This window comes from Protomyctophum parallelum (assembly GCF_964188405.1).
Source record: "Protomyctophum parallelum genome assembly, chromosome: 12".
NCBI lineage: Eukaryota > Metazoa > Chordata > Actinopteri > Myctophiformes > Myctophidae > Protomyctophum > Protomyctophum parallelum.
Genome location: NC_139712.1, coordinates 43,944,880 through 43,958,381, shown reverse-complemented (window position 1 = coordinate 43,958,381; position 13,502 = coordinate 43,944,880). Strand labels below are relative to the sequence as shown.

The window sequence follows — 13,502 nt, the reverse complement described above, 5'->3', positions numbered from 1 at the left end:
GCTATAGTATGCCGTACAGTATGGGCTATTAGACGAGCGTCTAAAAATGAGATAAAAACGTCAAAAAATACACGTCTAAAACACGTCTAAAAATAGACGTGTTTTAGACGTCTATTTTTAGACGTTTTTTATCCCATTTTTTACCATGGGCTATAGCCCATACCGTACGGCATACTATAGCACGCCGTTTTTCATCATTTTTTTGGATTTGAAAAAAAGTTACAAAATTCAAGAAACGATGTGCTATAACCCATCGTATTTTTTTTCTTCATTTTTTTCAAATCCTCAAAAATGATGAAAAACGGCGTGCTATAGTATGCCGTACAGTATGGGCTATTAGACGAGCGTCTAAAAATGGGATAAAACGTCTAAAAATAGACGTCTAAAACACGTCTAAAAATAGACGTGTTTTAGACGTCTATTTTTAGACCTTTTTTATCCCATTTTTGACCATGGGCTATAGCCCATACTGTACGGCATACTATAGCAAGCCGTTTTTCCACATTTTTGAGGATTAAAAAAAAAAAAAAAAACGATGGGCTATAACCCATCGGTTTTTTTTTCTTCTTTTTTTTTCAAATCCTCAAAAATGATGAAAAACGGCGTGCTATAGTATGCCGTACAGTATGGGCTATTAGACGAGCGTCTAAAAATGAGATAAAAACGTCAAAAAATACACGTCTAAAACACGTCTAAAAATAGACGTGTTTTAGACGTCTATTTTTAGACGTTTTTTATCCCATTTTTTACCATGGGCTATAGCCCATACCGTACGGCATACTATAGCACGCCGTTTTTCATCATTTTTTTGGATTTGAAAAAAAATAAAAAATAAAAAAAACGATAGGCTATAACCCATCGTTTTTTTTTTTTTTTTTTTTTCAAATCCTCAAAAATGATGAAAAAACGGCGTGCTATAGTATGCCGTACAGTATGGGCTATTAGACGAGCGTCTAAAAATGAGATAAAAACGTCAAAAAATACACGTCTAAAACACGTCTAAAAATAGACGTGTTTTAGACGTCTATTTTTAGACGTTTTTTATCCCATTTTTGACCATGGGCTATAGCCCATACTGTACGGCATACTATAGCAAGCCGTTTTTCATCATTTTTGAGGATTAAAAAAAAATCAAAAATCAAAAAAACGATGGGCTATAACCCATCGTTTTTTTTTTTTTTCGTTTTTTTTTTTTAAATCCTCAAAAATGATGAAAAACGGCGTGCTATAGTATGCCGTACAGTATGGGCTATTAGACGAGCGTCTAAAAATGAGATAAAAACGTCAAAAAATACACGTCTAAAACACGTCTAAAAATAGACGTGTTTTAGACGTCTATTTTTAGACGTTTTTTATCCCATTTTTTACCATGGGCTATAGCCCATACCGTACGGCATACTATAGCACGCCGTTTTTCATCATTTTTTTGGATTTGAAAAAAAGTTAAAAAATTCAAGAAACGATGGGCTATAACCCATCGTATTTTTTTTCTTCATTTTTTTTCAAATCCTCAAAAATGATGAAAAACGGCGTGCTATAGTATGCCGTACAGTATGGGCTATTAGACGAGCGTCTAAAAATGGGATAAAACGTCTAAAAATAGACGTCTAAAACACGTCTAAAAATAGACGTGTTTTAGACGTCTATTTTTAGACCTTTTTTATCCCATTTTTGACCATGGGCTATAGCCCATACTGTACGGCATACTATAGCAAGCCGTTTTTCCACATTTTTGAGGAAAAAAAAAAAAAAAAAAAACGATGGGCTATAACCCATCGGTTTTTTTTTCTTCTTTTTTTTTCAAATCCTCAAAAATGATGAAAAACGGCGTGCTATAGTATGCCGTACAGTATGGGCTATTAGACGAGCGTCTAAAAATGAGATAAAAACGTCAAAAAATACACGTCTAAAACACGTCTAAAAATAGACGTGTTTTAGACGTCTATTTTTAGACGTTTTTTATCCCATTTTTTACCATGGGCTATAGCCCATACCGTACGGCATACTATAGCACGCCGTTTTTCATCATTTTTTTGGATTTGAAAAAAAGTTAAAAAATTCAAGAAACGATGGGCTATAACCCATCGTATTTTTTTTCTTCATTTTTTTTCAAATCCTCAAAAATGATGAAAAACGGCGTGCTATAGTATGCCGTACAGTATGGGCTATTAGACGAGCGTCTAAAAATGAGATAAAAACGTCTAAAAATAGACGTCTAAAACACGTCTAAAAATAGACGTGTTTTAGACGTCTATTTTTAGACGTTTTTTATCCCATGTTTTACCATGGGCTATAGCCCATACCGTACGGCATACTATAGCACGCCGTTTTTCATCATTTTTTTGGATTTGAAAAAAAATAAAAAATAAAAAAAACGATGGGCTATAACCCATCGTTTTTTTTTTTCGTTTTTTTTTTTCAAATCCTCAAAAATGATGAAAAACGGCGTGCTATAGTATGCCGTACAGTATGGGCTATTAGACGAGCGTCTAAAAATGAGATAAAAACGTCAAAAAATACACGTCTAAAACACGTCTAAAAATAGACGTGTTTTAGACGTCTATTTTTAGACGTTTTTTATCCCATTTTTTACCATGGGCTATAGCCCATACCGTACGGCATACTATAGCACGCCGTTTTTCATCATTTTTTTGGATTTGAAAAAAAATCAAAAATAAAAAAAACGATGGGCTATAACCCATCGTTTTTTTTTTCGTTTTTTTTTTTCAAATCCTCAAAAATGATGAAAAACGGCGTGCTATAGTATGCCGTACAGTATGGGCTATTAGACGAGCGTCTAAAAATGAGATAAAAACGTCAAAAAATACACGTCTAAAAATAGACGTGTTTTAGACGTCTATTTTTAGACGTTTTTTATCCCATTTTTTACCATGGGCTATAGCCCATACCGTACGGCATACTATAGCACGCCGTTTTTCATAATTTTTTTGGATTTGAAAAAAAGTTAAAAAATTCAAGAAACGATGGGCTATAACCCATCGTATTTTTTTTCTTCATTTTTTTAAAATCCTCAAAAATGATGAAAAACGGCGTGCTATAGTATGCCGTACAGTATGGGCTATTAGACGAGCGTCTAAAAATGGGATAAAACGTCTAAAAATAGACGTCTAAAACACGTCTAAAAATAGACGTGTTTTAGACGTCTATTTTTAGACCTTTTTTATCCCATTTTTGACCATGGGCTATAGCCCATACTGTACGGCATACTATAGCAAGCCGTTTTTCCACATTTTTGAGGATAAAAAAAAAAAAAAAAACGATGGGCTATAACCCATCGGTTTTTTTTTCTTCTTTTTTTTTTCAAATCCTCAAAAATGATGAAAAACGGCGTGCTATAGTATGCCGTACAGTATGGGCTATTAGACGAGCGTCTAAAAATGAGATAAAAACGTCAAAAAATACACGTCTAAAACACGACGTGTTTTAGACGTCTATTTTTAGACGTTTTTTATCCCATTTTTGACCATGGGCTATAGCCCATACTGTACGGCATACTATAGCAAGCCGTTTTTCATCATTTTTGAGGATTTAAAAAAAAATCCAAAATTAAAAAAACGATGGGCTATAACCCATCGTTTTTTTTTTTTTTTTTTTTTCAAATCCTCAAAAATGATGAAAAACGGCGTGCTATAGTATGCCGTACAGTATGGGCTATTAGACGAGCGTCTAAAAATGAGATAAAAACGTCAAAAAATACACGTCTAAAACACGTCTAAAAATAGACGTGTTTTAGACGTCTATTTTTAGACGTTTTTTATCCCATTTTTGACCATGGGCTATAGCCCATACTGTACGGCATACTATAGCAAGCCGTTTTTCATCATTTTTGAGGATTTGAAAAAAAATCAAAAATTAAAAAAACGATGGGCTATAACCCATCGGGTTTTTTTTTTCTTTTTTTTTTTCAAATCCTCAAAAATGATGAAAAACGGCGTGCTATAGTATGCCGTACAGTATGGGCTATTAGACGAGCGTCTAAAAATGAGATAAAAACGTCAAAAAATACACGTCTAAAACACGTCTAAAAATAGACGTGTTTTAGACGTCTATTTTTAGACGTTTTTTATCCCATTTTTTACCATGGGCTATAGCCCATACCGTACGGCATACTATAGCACGCCGTTTTTCATCATTTTTTTGGATTTGAAAAAAAGTTACAAAATTCAAGAAACGATGTGCTATAACCCATCGTATTTTTTTTCTTCATTTTTTTCAAATCCTCAAAAATGATGAAAAACGGCGTGCTATAGTATGCCGTACAGTATGGGCTATTAGACGAGCGTCTAAAAATGGGATAAAACGTCTAAAAATAGACGTCTAAAACACGTCTAAAAATAGACGTGTTTTAGACGTCTATTTTTAGACCTTTTTTATCCCATTTTTGACCATGGGCTATAGCCCATACTGTACGGCATACTATAGCAAGCCGTTTTTCCACATTTTTGAGGATTAAAAAAAAAAAAAAAAACGATGGGCTATAACCCATCGGTTTTTTTTTCTTCTTTTTTTTTCAAATCCTCAAAAATGATGAAAAACGGCGTGCTATAGTATGCCGTACAGTATGGGCTATTAGACGAGCGTCTAAAAATGAGATAAAAACGTCAAAAAATACACGTCTAAAACACGTCTAAAAATAGACGTGTTTTAGACGTCTATTTTTAGACGTTTTTTATCCCATTTTTTACCATGGGCTATAGCCCATACCGTACGGCATACTATAGCACGCCGTTTTTCATCATTTTTTTGGATTTGAAAAAAAATAAAAAATAAAAAAAACGATAGGCTATAACCCATCGTTTTTTTTTTTTTTTTTTTTTCAAATCCTCAAAAATGATGAAAAAACGGCGTGCTATAGTATGCCGTACAGTATGGGCTATTAGACGAGCGTCTAAAAATGAGATAAAAACGTCAAAAAATACACGTCTAAAACACGTCTAAAAATAGACGTGTTTTAGACGTCTATTTTTAGACGTTTTTTATCCCATTTTTGACCATGGGCTATAGCCCATACTGTACGGCATACTATAGCAAGCCGTTTTTCATCATTTTTGAGGATTAAAAAAAAATCAAAAATCAAAAAAACGATGGGCTATAACCCATCGTTTTTTTTTTTTTTCGTTTTTTTTTTTTAAATCCTCAAAAATGATGAAAAACGGCGTGCTATAGTATGCCGTACAGTATGGGCTATTAGACGAGCGTCTAAAAATGAGATAAAAACGTCAAAAAATACACGTCTAAAACACGTCTAAAAATAGACGTGTTTTAGACGTCTATTTTTAGACGTTTTTTATCCCATTTTTTACCATGGGCTATAGCCCATACCGTACGGCATACTATAGCACGCCGTTTTTCATCATTTTTTTGGATTTGAAAAAAAGTTAAAAAATTCAAGAAACGATGGGCTATAACCCATCGTATTTTTTTTCTTCATTTTTTTTCAAATCCTCAAAAATGATGAAAAACGGCGTGCTATAGTATGCCGTACAGTATGGGCTATTAGACGAGCGTCTAAAAATGGGATAAAACGTCTAAAAATAGACGTCTAAAACACGTCTAAAAATAGACGTGTTTTAGACGTCTATTTTTAGACCTTTTTTATCCCATTTTTGACCATGGGCTATAGCCCATACTGTACGGCATACTATAGCAAGCCGTTTTTCCACATTTTTGAGGAAAAAAAAAAAAAAAAAAAACGATGGGCTATAACCCATCGGTTTTTTTTTCTTCTTTTTTTTTCAAATCCTCAAAAATGATGAAAAACGGCGTGCTATAGTATGCCGTACAGTATGGGCTATTAGACGAGCGTCTAAAAATGAGATAAAAACGTCAAAAAATACACGTCTAAAACACGTCTAAAAATAGACGTGTTTTAGACGTCTATTTTTAGACGTTTTTTATCCCATTTTTTACCATGGGCTATAGCCCATACCGTACGGCATACTATAGCACGCCGTTTTTCATCATTTTTTTGGATTTGAAAAAAAGTTAAAAAATTCAAGAAACGATGGGCTATAACCCATCGTATTTTTTTTCTTCATTTTTTTTCAAATCCTCAAAAATGATGAAAAACGGCGTGCTATAGTATGCCGTACAGTATGGGCTATTAGACGAGCGTCTAAAAATGAGATAAAAACGTCTAAAAATAGACGTCTAAAACACGTCTAAAAATAGACGTGTTTTAGACGTCTATTTTTAGACGTTTTTTATCCCATGTTTTACCATGGGCTATAGCCCATACCGTACGGCATACTATAGCACGCCGTTTTTCATCATTTTTTTGGATTTGAAAAAAAATAAAAAATAAAAAAAACGATGGGCTATAACCCATCGTTTTTTTTTTTCGTTTTTTTTTTTCAAATCCTCAAAAATGATGAAAAACGGCGTGCTATAGTATGCCGTACAGTATGGGCTATTAGACGAGCGTCTAAAAATGAGATAAAAACGTCAAAAAATACACGTCTAAAACACGTCTAAAAATAGACGTGTTTTAGACGTCTATTTTTAGACGTTTTTTATCCCATTTTTTACCATGGGCTATAGCCCATACCGTACGGCATACTATAGCACGCCGTTTTTCATCATTTTTTTGGATTTGAAAAAAAATCAAAAATAAAAAAAACGATGGGCTATAACCCATCGTTTTTTTTTTTCGTTTTTTTTTTTCAAATCCTCAAAAATGATGAAAAACGGCGTGCTATAGTATGCCGTACAGTATGGGCTATTAGACGAGCGTCTAAAAATGAGATAAAAACGTCAAAAAATACACGTCTAAAAATAGACGTGTTTTAGACGTCTATTTTTAGACGTTTTTTATCCCATTTTTTACCATGGGCTATAGCCCATACCGTACGGCATACTATAGCACGCCGTTTTTCATCATTTTTTTGGATTTGAAAAAAAGTTAAAAAATTAAAGAAACGATGGGCTATAACCCATCGTATTTTTTTTCTTCATTTTTTTCAATCCTCAAAAATGATGAAAAACGGCGTGCTATAGTATGCCGTACAGTATGGGCTATTAGACGAGCGTCTAAAAATGGGATAAAACGTCTAAAAATAGACGTCTAAAACACGTCTAAAAATAGACGTGTTTTAGACGTCTATTTTTTGACCTTTTTTATCCCATTTTTGACCATGGGCTATAGCCCATACTGTACGGCATACTATAGCAAGCCGTTTTTCCACATTTTTGAGGATAAAAAAAAAAAAAAAAAACGATGGGCTATAACCCATCGGTTTTTTTTTCTTCATTTTTTTCAAATCCTCAAAAATGATGAAAAACGGCATGCTATAGTATGCCGTACAGTATGGGCTATTAGACGAGCGTCTAAAAATGGGATAAAAACGTCTAAAAATAGTCGTCTAAAACACGTCTAAAAATAGACGTGTTTTAGACGTCTATTTTTAGACGTTTTTTATCCCATTTTTGACCATGGGCTATAGCCCATACCGTACGGCATACTATAACACGCCATTTTTCATCATTTTTGAGGATTTGAAAAAAATGGAAAATTAAAAAAACATGGGTTATAGCCCATCGTTTTTTTAATTTTTGATATATTTTTTAACCTTGTTTTTCATCATTTGTGAACATGGGCTATAGCCCATACCGTACGGCATACTATAGCACGCCGTTTTTCATAATTTTTGAGGATTTGAAAAAAATGAAAAATTCTAAAAACATGGGTTATAGCCCATCTTTTTTTGACTTTTTGAATTTTTTTAACCTTGTTTTTCATCATTTGTGAACATGGGCTATAGCCCATACCGTACGGCATACTATAGCACGCCGTTTTTCATCACTTTTGAGGATTTGAAAAAAAAATAAAATTCAAAAAACATGGGTTATAGCCCATCGTTTTTTTTTTTTTCTTTAACCTTGTTTTTCATCATTTGTGAACATGGGCTATAGCCCATACCGTACGGCATACTATAGAACGCCGTTTTTCTTCATTTTTGAGGAGTGGAAAAAAATGAAAATTTCTAAAAACATGGGTTATAGCCCATCGTTTTTTGAATTTTTGAATTTTTTTTAACCTTGTTTTTCATCATTTTTGACCAGTGGCGGTGTGTCCATAGGGGGCGCTGGTGCGCCGCACCACCATGAATAAACCACCCCCTGAATAAAACGTGAATAAGAATGACTGAGATACGAAATCTACAGCCTGTAATTTATTTAAAATTAGCAATCCAGAAACGTAAATATTATATAATATAAGTAGCCACTAACCAAAGGCAGTGATTCAAAGTTGTAATATGCTGCCACGTTAGTATTATGCCTCCATGAAATGTCAAATGTTATTTACGTTGTATGACGTTTCTGATTGGTTAGTGTGTGTCACGTGTTGGTGCGCGTCTATCTGTAGCCCTTGATTCTCAGCACTGAAGAGTAATGCATTGCGGTACACATGTCTTCAATACAAACTATAGGAAGCCACTGGGTCGCGAAATATGTGCGATCCATGACATGTTATTCACACCACAAAACACTTGGGGACAGCATACACATTACAGCACAGTTTGACATAGGGTTTAACACACAGCCACAACAAGATACGCTAGAGAAACGAGGGATGAGACAGATGAATGGAGCCAGGTAAAGTCAATATAATAATAGTTTAATTCACTTGCATAATGGAACAATAAGAGGAAAAATAAAACTGTGAAATCACTGCAGAAAACACCATTTGAGAGAAAAAATAAGAATTAAAGAGTTGGGTCCAGACAAACCTGATGTAATCATCACAAATGTATGTACAAAAAGTAAAAATTAAGCCATAAGGTGGCAGAGTCATGGCTTTGAGGGTTCTTTTATAAGGACTTTTTGTTTATTTTTTTGTTAATGTTAAAGCCACTGTAGCAAGGTCATGTGGCTTTGAGCCATTGCACTTTTTTCTATGGCACTGGTCGTTCTGTCTCAGGTTTGTTTCTTTAACCCTATATGAACCTTTTGTTACATTTTGATATATTTAATAAACCTTAGACAGGCTCCCTTAGTAGATATATTTAATAAACCTTAGACAGGCTCCCTTAGTAGATATATTTAATAAACCTTAGACAGGCTCCCTCAGTAGATATTTCATCTATGATACCTAGTGCATGTTTTCTTGATTTTGTTATAGCGCCCTCCCTAGGACAAATGTCACCGGCCGCCACTGTTTTTGACCATGGGCTATAGCCCATACCGTACGGCATACTATAGCACGCCGTTTTTCATCATTTTTGAGGATTTGAAAAAATTAAAAATTAAAAAAACATGGGTTATAGCCCATCGTTTTTTGAATTTTTGATTTTGTTTTTAACCTTGTTTTTCATCATTTGTGAACATGGGCTATAGCCCATACCGTACGGCATAGGCTACTATAGCACGCCGTTTTTCTTCATTTTTGAGGATTTGAAAAAAATGAAAAATTCAAAAAACATGGGTTATAGCCCATCGTTTTTTGATTATTTATTTTTTTAACCTTGTTTTTCATCATTTTTGAACATGGGCTATAGCCCATACCGTACGGCCCATCGTTTTTTGAATTTTTGATATATTTTTTAACCTTGTTTTTCATAATTTGTGAACATGGGCTACAGCCCATGTCGTACGGCATACTATAACACGCCGTTTTTCATCATTTTTGAGGATTTGAAAAACATTGAAAATTCAAAAAACATGGGTTATAGCCCATCGTTTTTTGAATTTTTTTAACCTTGTTTTTCATCATTTTTGAACATGGGCTATAGCCCATACCGTACGGCATACTATAGCACGCCGTCTTTCATCATTTTTGAGGATTTGAAAAAAATTAAAAATTCAAAAAACATGTGTTATAGCCCATCGTTATTTCTTTTTTTTCAAATCCTCAAAATTGATGAAAAACAGCGTGCTATAGTATGCCGTACGGTGTGGGCTATTAGACGATCGTCTAAAAATGGGATAAAAATGTCTAAAAATAGACGTCTAAAACACGTCTAAAAATAGACGTGTTTTAGACGTCTATTTTTAGACGTTTTTTATCCCATTTTTGACCATGGGCTATAGCCCATACCGTACTGCATACTATAGCACGCCGTTTTTCTTAATTTTTGAGGATTTGAAAAAAATGAAAAATTCTAAAAACATGGGTTATAGCCCATCGTTTTTTGAATTTGTCCAGTAATGGACAAACGACAACCAGTATCTTCTTATCCATTCCCAACTGCTCGAGTACAAGAGGCACCAGCTGATAGATGAGAGACTTTCCGAATCCAGTGGGAAGAAGACAAAAAACATTGCGCTTTTGAATGAATGCCTTCAAAGCTAAATGTTGTTCAGATTTCAAAGTAATCTTTACTTTTAATCTATCTAAAACAGCGATAGCAGCATCAAGATCTGTTTCTGTACCAGCAGTAGCCATTGTTGTTGCTTTCCCCTCCTTCCTCTGTCTGTGACTCTATTGCGCTGTGTGATGACGCTGAAACGGGCCTCGGCGCTGATTGGTTGTTCGTTAGACCCACCCCCACCACCGATTCTCTTCTTCTTCTCCGTGGTGTTTTATGGCGGTTGGCATCCAAATAGTTGCATTACTGCCCCCTTCTGTTACTCTCACTTACTTACAGTCTATCCCATAAACCAGTTTCTTTAATAAATCTGATCATTGTGCCTCTCCCCGTGTTATCCTCTGCTGCACCAATTAACTTATTAAAAGTGATTTATTCAACTTCCACCCCTCTCAGCTCTTCCACCATACTCTCTCTTTCTCTCTGATACTGTCTACAATCCATAATGGCATGCTCCACCGACTCCTCCTCCTGGCAGTGTTCACATAGGCCTGTAGGATGTCTGCCCATCACCTTTAATGTTTTATTTAACGCACTGTGTCCCAACTTTAGCCGTGTTATTATTACTTCCTCTCTTCTGCATCCATTACTGTTCTTTCTACTTCCACCCACTTTACTTTGGCTGTTGTAATAATGCCTTCCTTTTCCTTCTCCATCCCATCTTTGCTGCCATACTTTCATCACCTTCTTCCATATCACTGATTTAGGCTCTGCTTTACTTATATAAATCTCCACCTCTATTTCCTCACTTAGCAGTGCTTCCTTGGTTAACAGGTTCAGGTTCAGGTTTATTTGTCATGTGTATAGATACAGAGTATAAATACAATGAAAATTATTTTGCTCAGAGCACTCTCAGTCTTACATACACAGGACATAAACAACATCTATAGTGCAAGAAAAAGACAAAAAAACAGGAAAAGAAAAGTACAAGTGAATTAAGTGACAAAACAGTGCAATACAGTTCAAGGTCAGCTGTTCAGCAGCCTGACTGCCTGGGGGTAGAAACTGTTACTGAGACGGGTGGTACGAGATGCTCTGGTAGCGTTTTTTGGAAGGGAGTAGTTTGAACAGGGTATTTGCGGGGTGGCTGGTGTCTTCCATGATGTTGTGGGCTTTTTTCATACAACGAGCGGTGTAGATGTTATGGAGACTGGGTAATTCTGTGCTGCCGATGATTTTAGCTGCTGTTTTAACGGTCCTCTGTGTTATGATTCTAATCTAAGTACTCAGACCCTCGTCTGGTTCTGGTGTGTGACGACCCGGTTGACATTTCCATGGTTCGGACAGACATACGGGCAGGCCTGCTCGGGAGAGCGCGATTAACATGACACGGAGACTTGGGTCACATCAATTCACTCACAAGGTTTATTACACTTACAGGATCATATATAGCTTGGATACTTCATGTCCTACTGACGTCACTGACTAGACATCACAATCCCTGCCTGCCAGCATGCGGCCTTCAGCGTGCCCTAGCAGCTCATAAAGTATGTTACAGTTCAGTGCACCATACACATATATCCATACACATATATAAGTACATTGCATATTCACGTACAAGTACCTGTTATCAGTACACAGCCTGTTGGATATGTTATTACAACAGTCCACTCTTATGTCCTTAAAAAGGACATCAATCAATCATCAATCAATCAAATGCTGTGGTTATAGTGCGGAAAAGTGTACAATCACGTATTGATACCGAAAAACCTGGGCTCCGCCAGGGAAATTGTATCAAGCCTCTCGTATCATTTTAATATGATCTCTTTACTTAATCAATAATCATTGATCAATCTCTGAGCAAGCACGCGCACGCCACCTACACGAAACACAGACATAGGTGTAGAGATAGATATAGATAGCAGAAACACAGGAAGACCAGAGGGGAAGAAATCAACAATATATCTATACAATATATAATATCTATACAACATATACACAATTTGAAAATACTAAGGAAAGTTTTGGGACTGGAACAAGGAAGATGGAATGTGAGGATAGGAAAAGGGTACATTAAAATATACACTTAATATCACTCAATGTAATATATTTTCAGATCACTGATCATTTAACCTTACCAATATTAACTTGTGACTACTTTCACTTCCCGGATCAGTCTCTTCTAATCTATTCTTGATTAGCTCAACGCTCTCTGAGCAGTATGTTATGACTCCTCAGTCATGTCTTATCAGGCCATGTTGTTGCTCTGTCTGGAATGAAAGTACATCATGTCTGGCATCACAACTCAGCAGAACTAGACTAAACTCAGGCAGGACTACCACTATAGCCTACCTTTACCCAAGGCAAACAATAGCCTTACTAATTGACATTTCTGACATTTATAACTGACATTTCTCACCACTCTTTTATACCGCTCAACACCACTCTACACTTGATCTTGCCTGCCTTCCTTATCTCCGGAGGCCCTGTGTGAGTGTCATGTAGGGACAGTGTATAATAACAGCAAAGAAACACATGTTTTACATTGAGACACAAGAACCAAGCAACCACCAGTCATTAATCCAATCAAAAGAAAATGTTGCAAACCGTCCAAGAACCGAAACATTACAATAAAATATTCCAAACGTCCAGGACCCTATTCCAAACGTCCAGGACCCTGACAAGACAATGTTCCAATCGCCCAAGACCCTGACATTACTAGAAAATGTTCAAGAGCGTACAATAATCCACCTCACGACCCTAATCCATGTCACTGGAACCGAGAGTGTTCATGGTCCAGAGCCAACAGTTCTTCATACTGGCAACCGCGCACAATTGTCCCGTACCGAATCCATATCAGATAGCGCGCATATATGTGCCCCTGAGGCCGTGCGTTGATGATATATCCATAAAAAGATGCGCGCGAACAAATCTCGCGCACATCCTTGACCCAAGACGCTTGTCTCATAAAAGTCTGAGCAAAAATAGTTCTTCGTCACAATGTGACTAGGATCCTATTCCTATCATGAGTTCAGGATCTGGATAATCTGAACATGGGACGTTGTTCAAATGGCACACTTGCATCTGGTCTCCTAGCCCCCCCGCTGGGCCGACGCAGACCCTCCTGGCCTGCGGTCCGACATGTGACCTGTCAGATGCAGACCCTTGCAGGCCGCGGTCTGCGTGGGCTGACGTGGGCTGACGTGATGGTCTGGCCCGCACCGACGTGATGGT

General features: G+C 36.2%; 1 protein-coding gene across 1 annotated transcript in view; it reads left to right on the top strand.

Annotated features, from left to right (window-relative positions):
* The window catches only part of LOC310868127 (uncharacterized protein), a gene marked incomplete at its 3' end in the record, with an annotated part of 119,153 nt that extends 105,987 nt beyond the window's left edge, over positions 1-13,166 (top strand). The window contains exon 10 of the mRNA XM_083778388.1: positions 12,921-13,166. Within this exon, the coding sequence (XP_083634514.1) occupies positions 12,921-13,166 (246 nt within the window). The remainder of the gene's footprint in view (positions 1-12,920) is intronic.
* Positions 13,167-13,502: the final 336 nt, after the last annotated feature.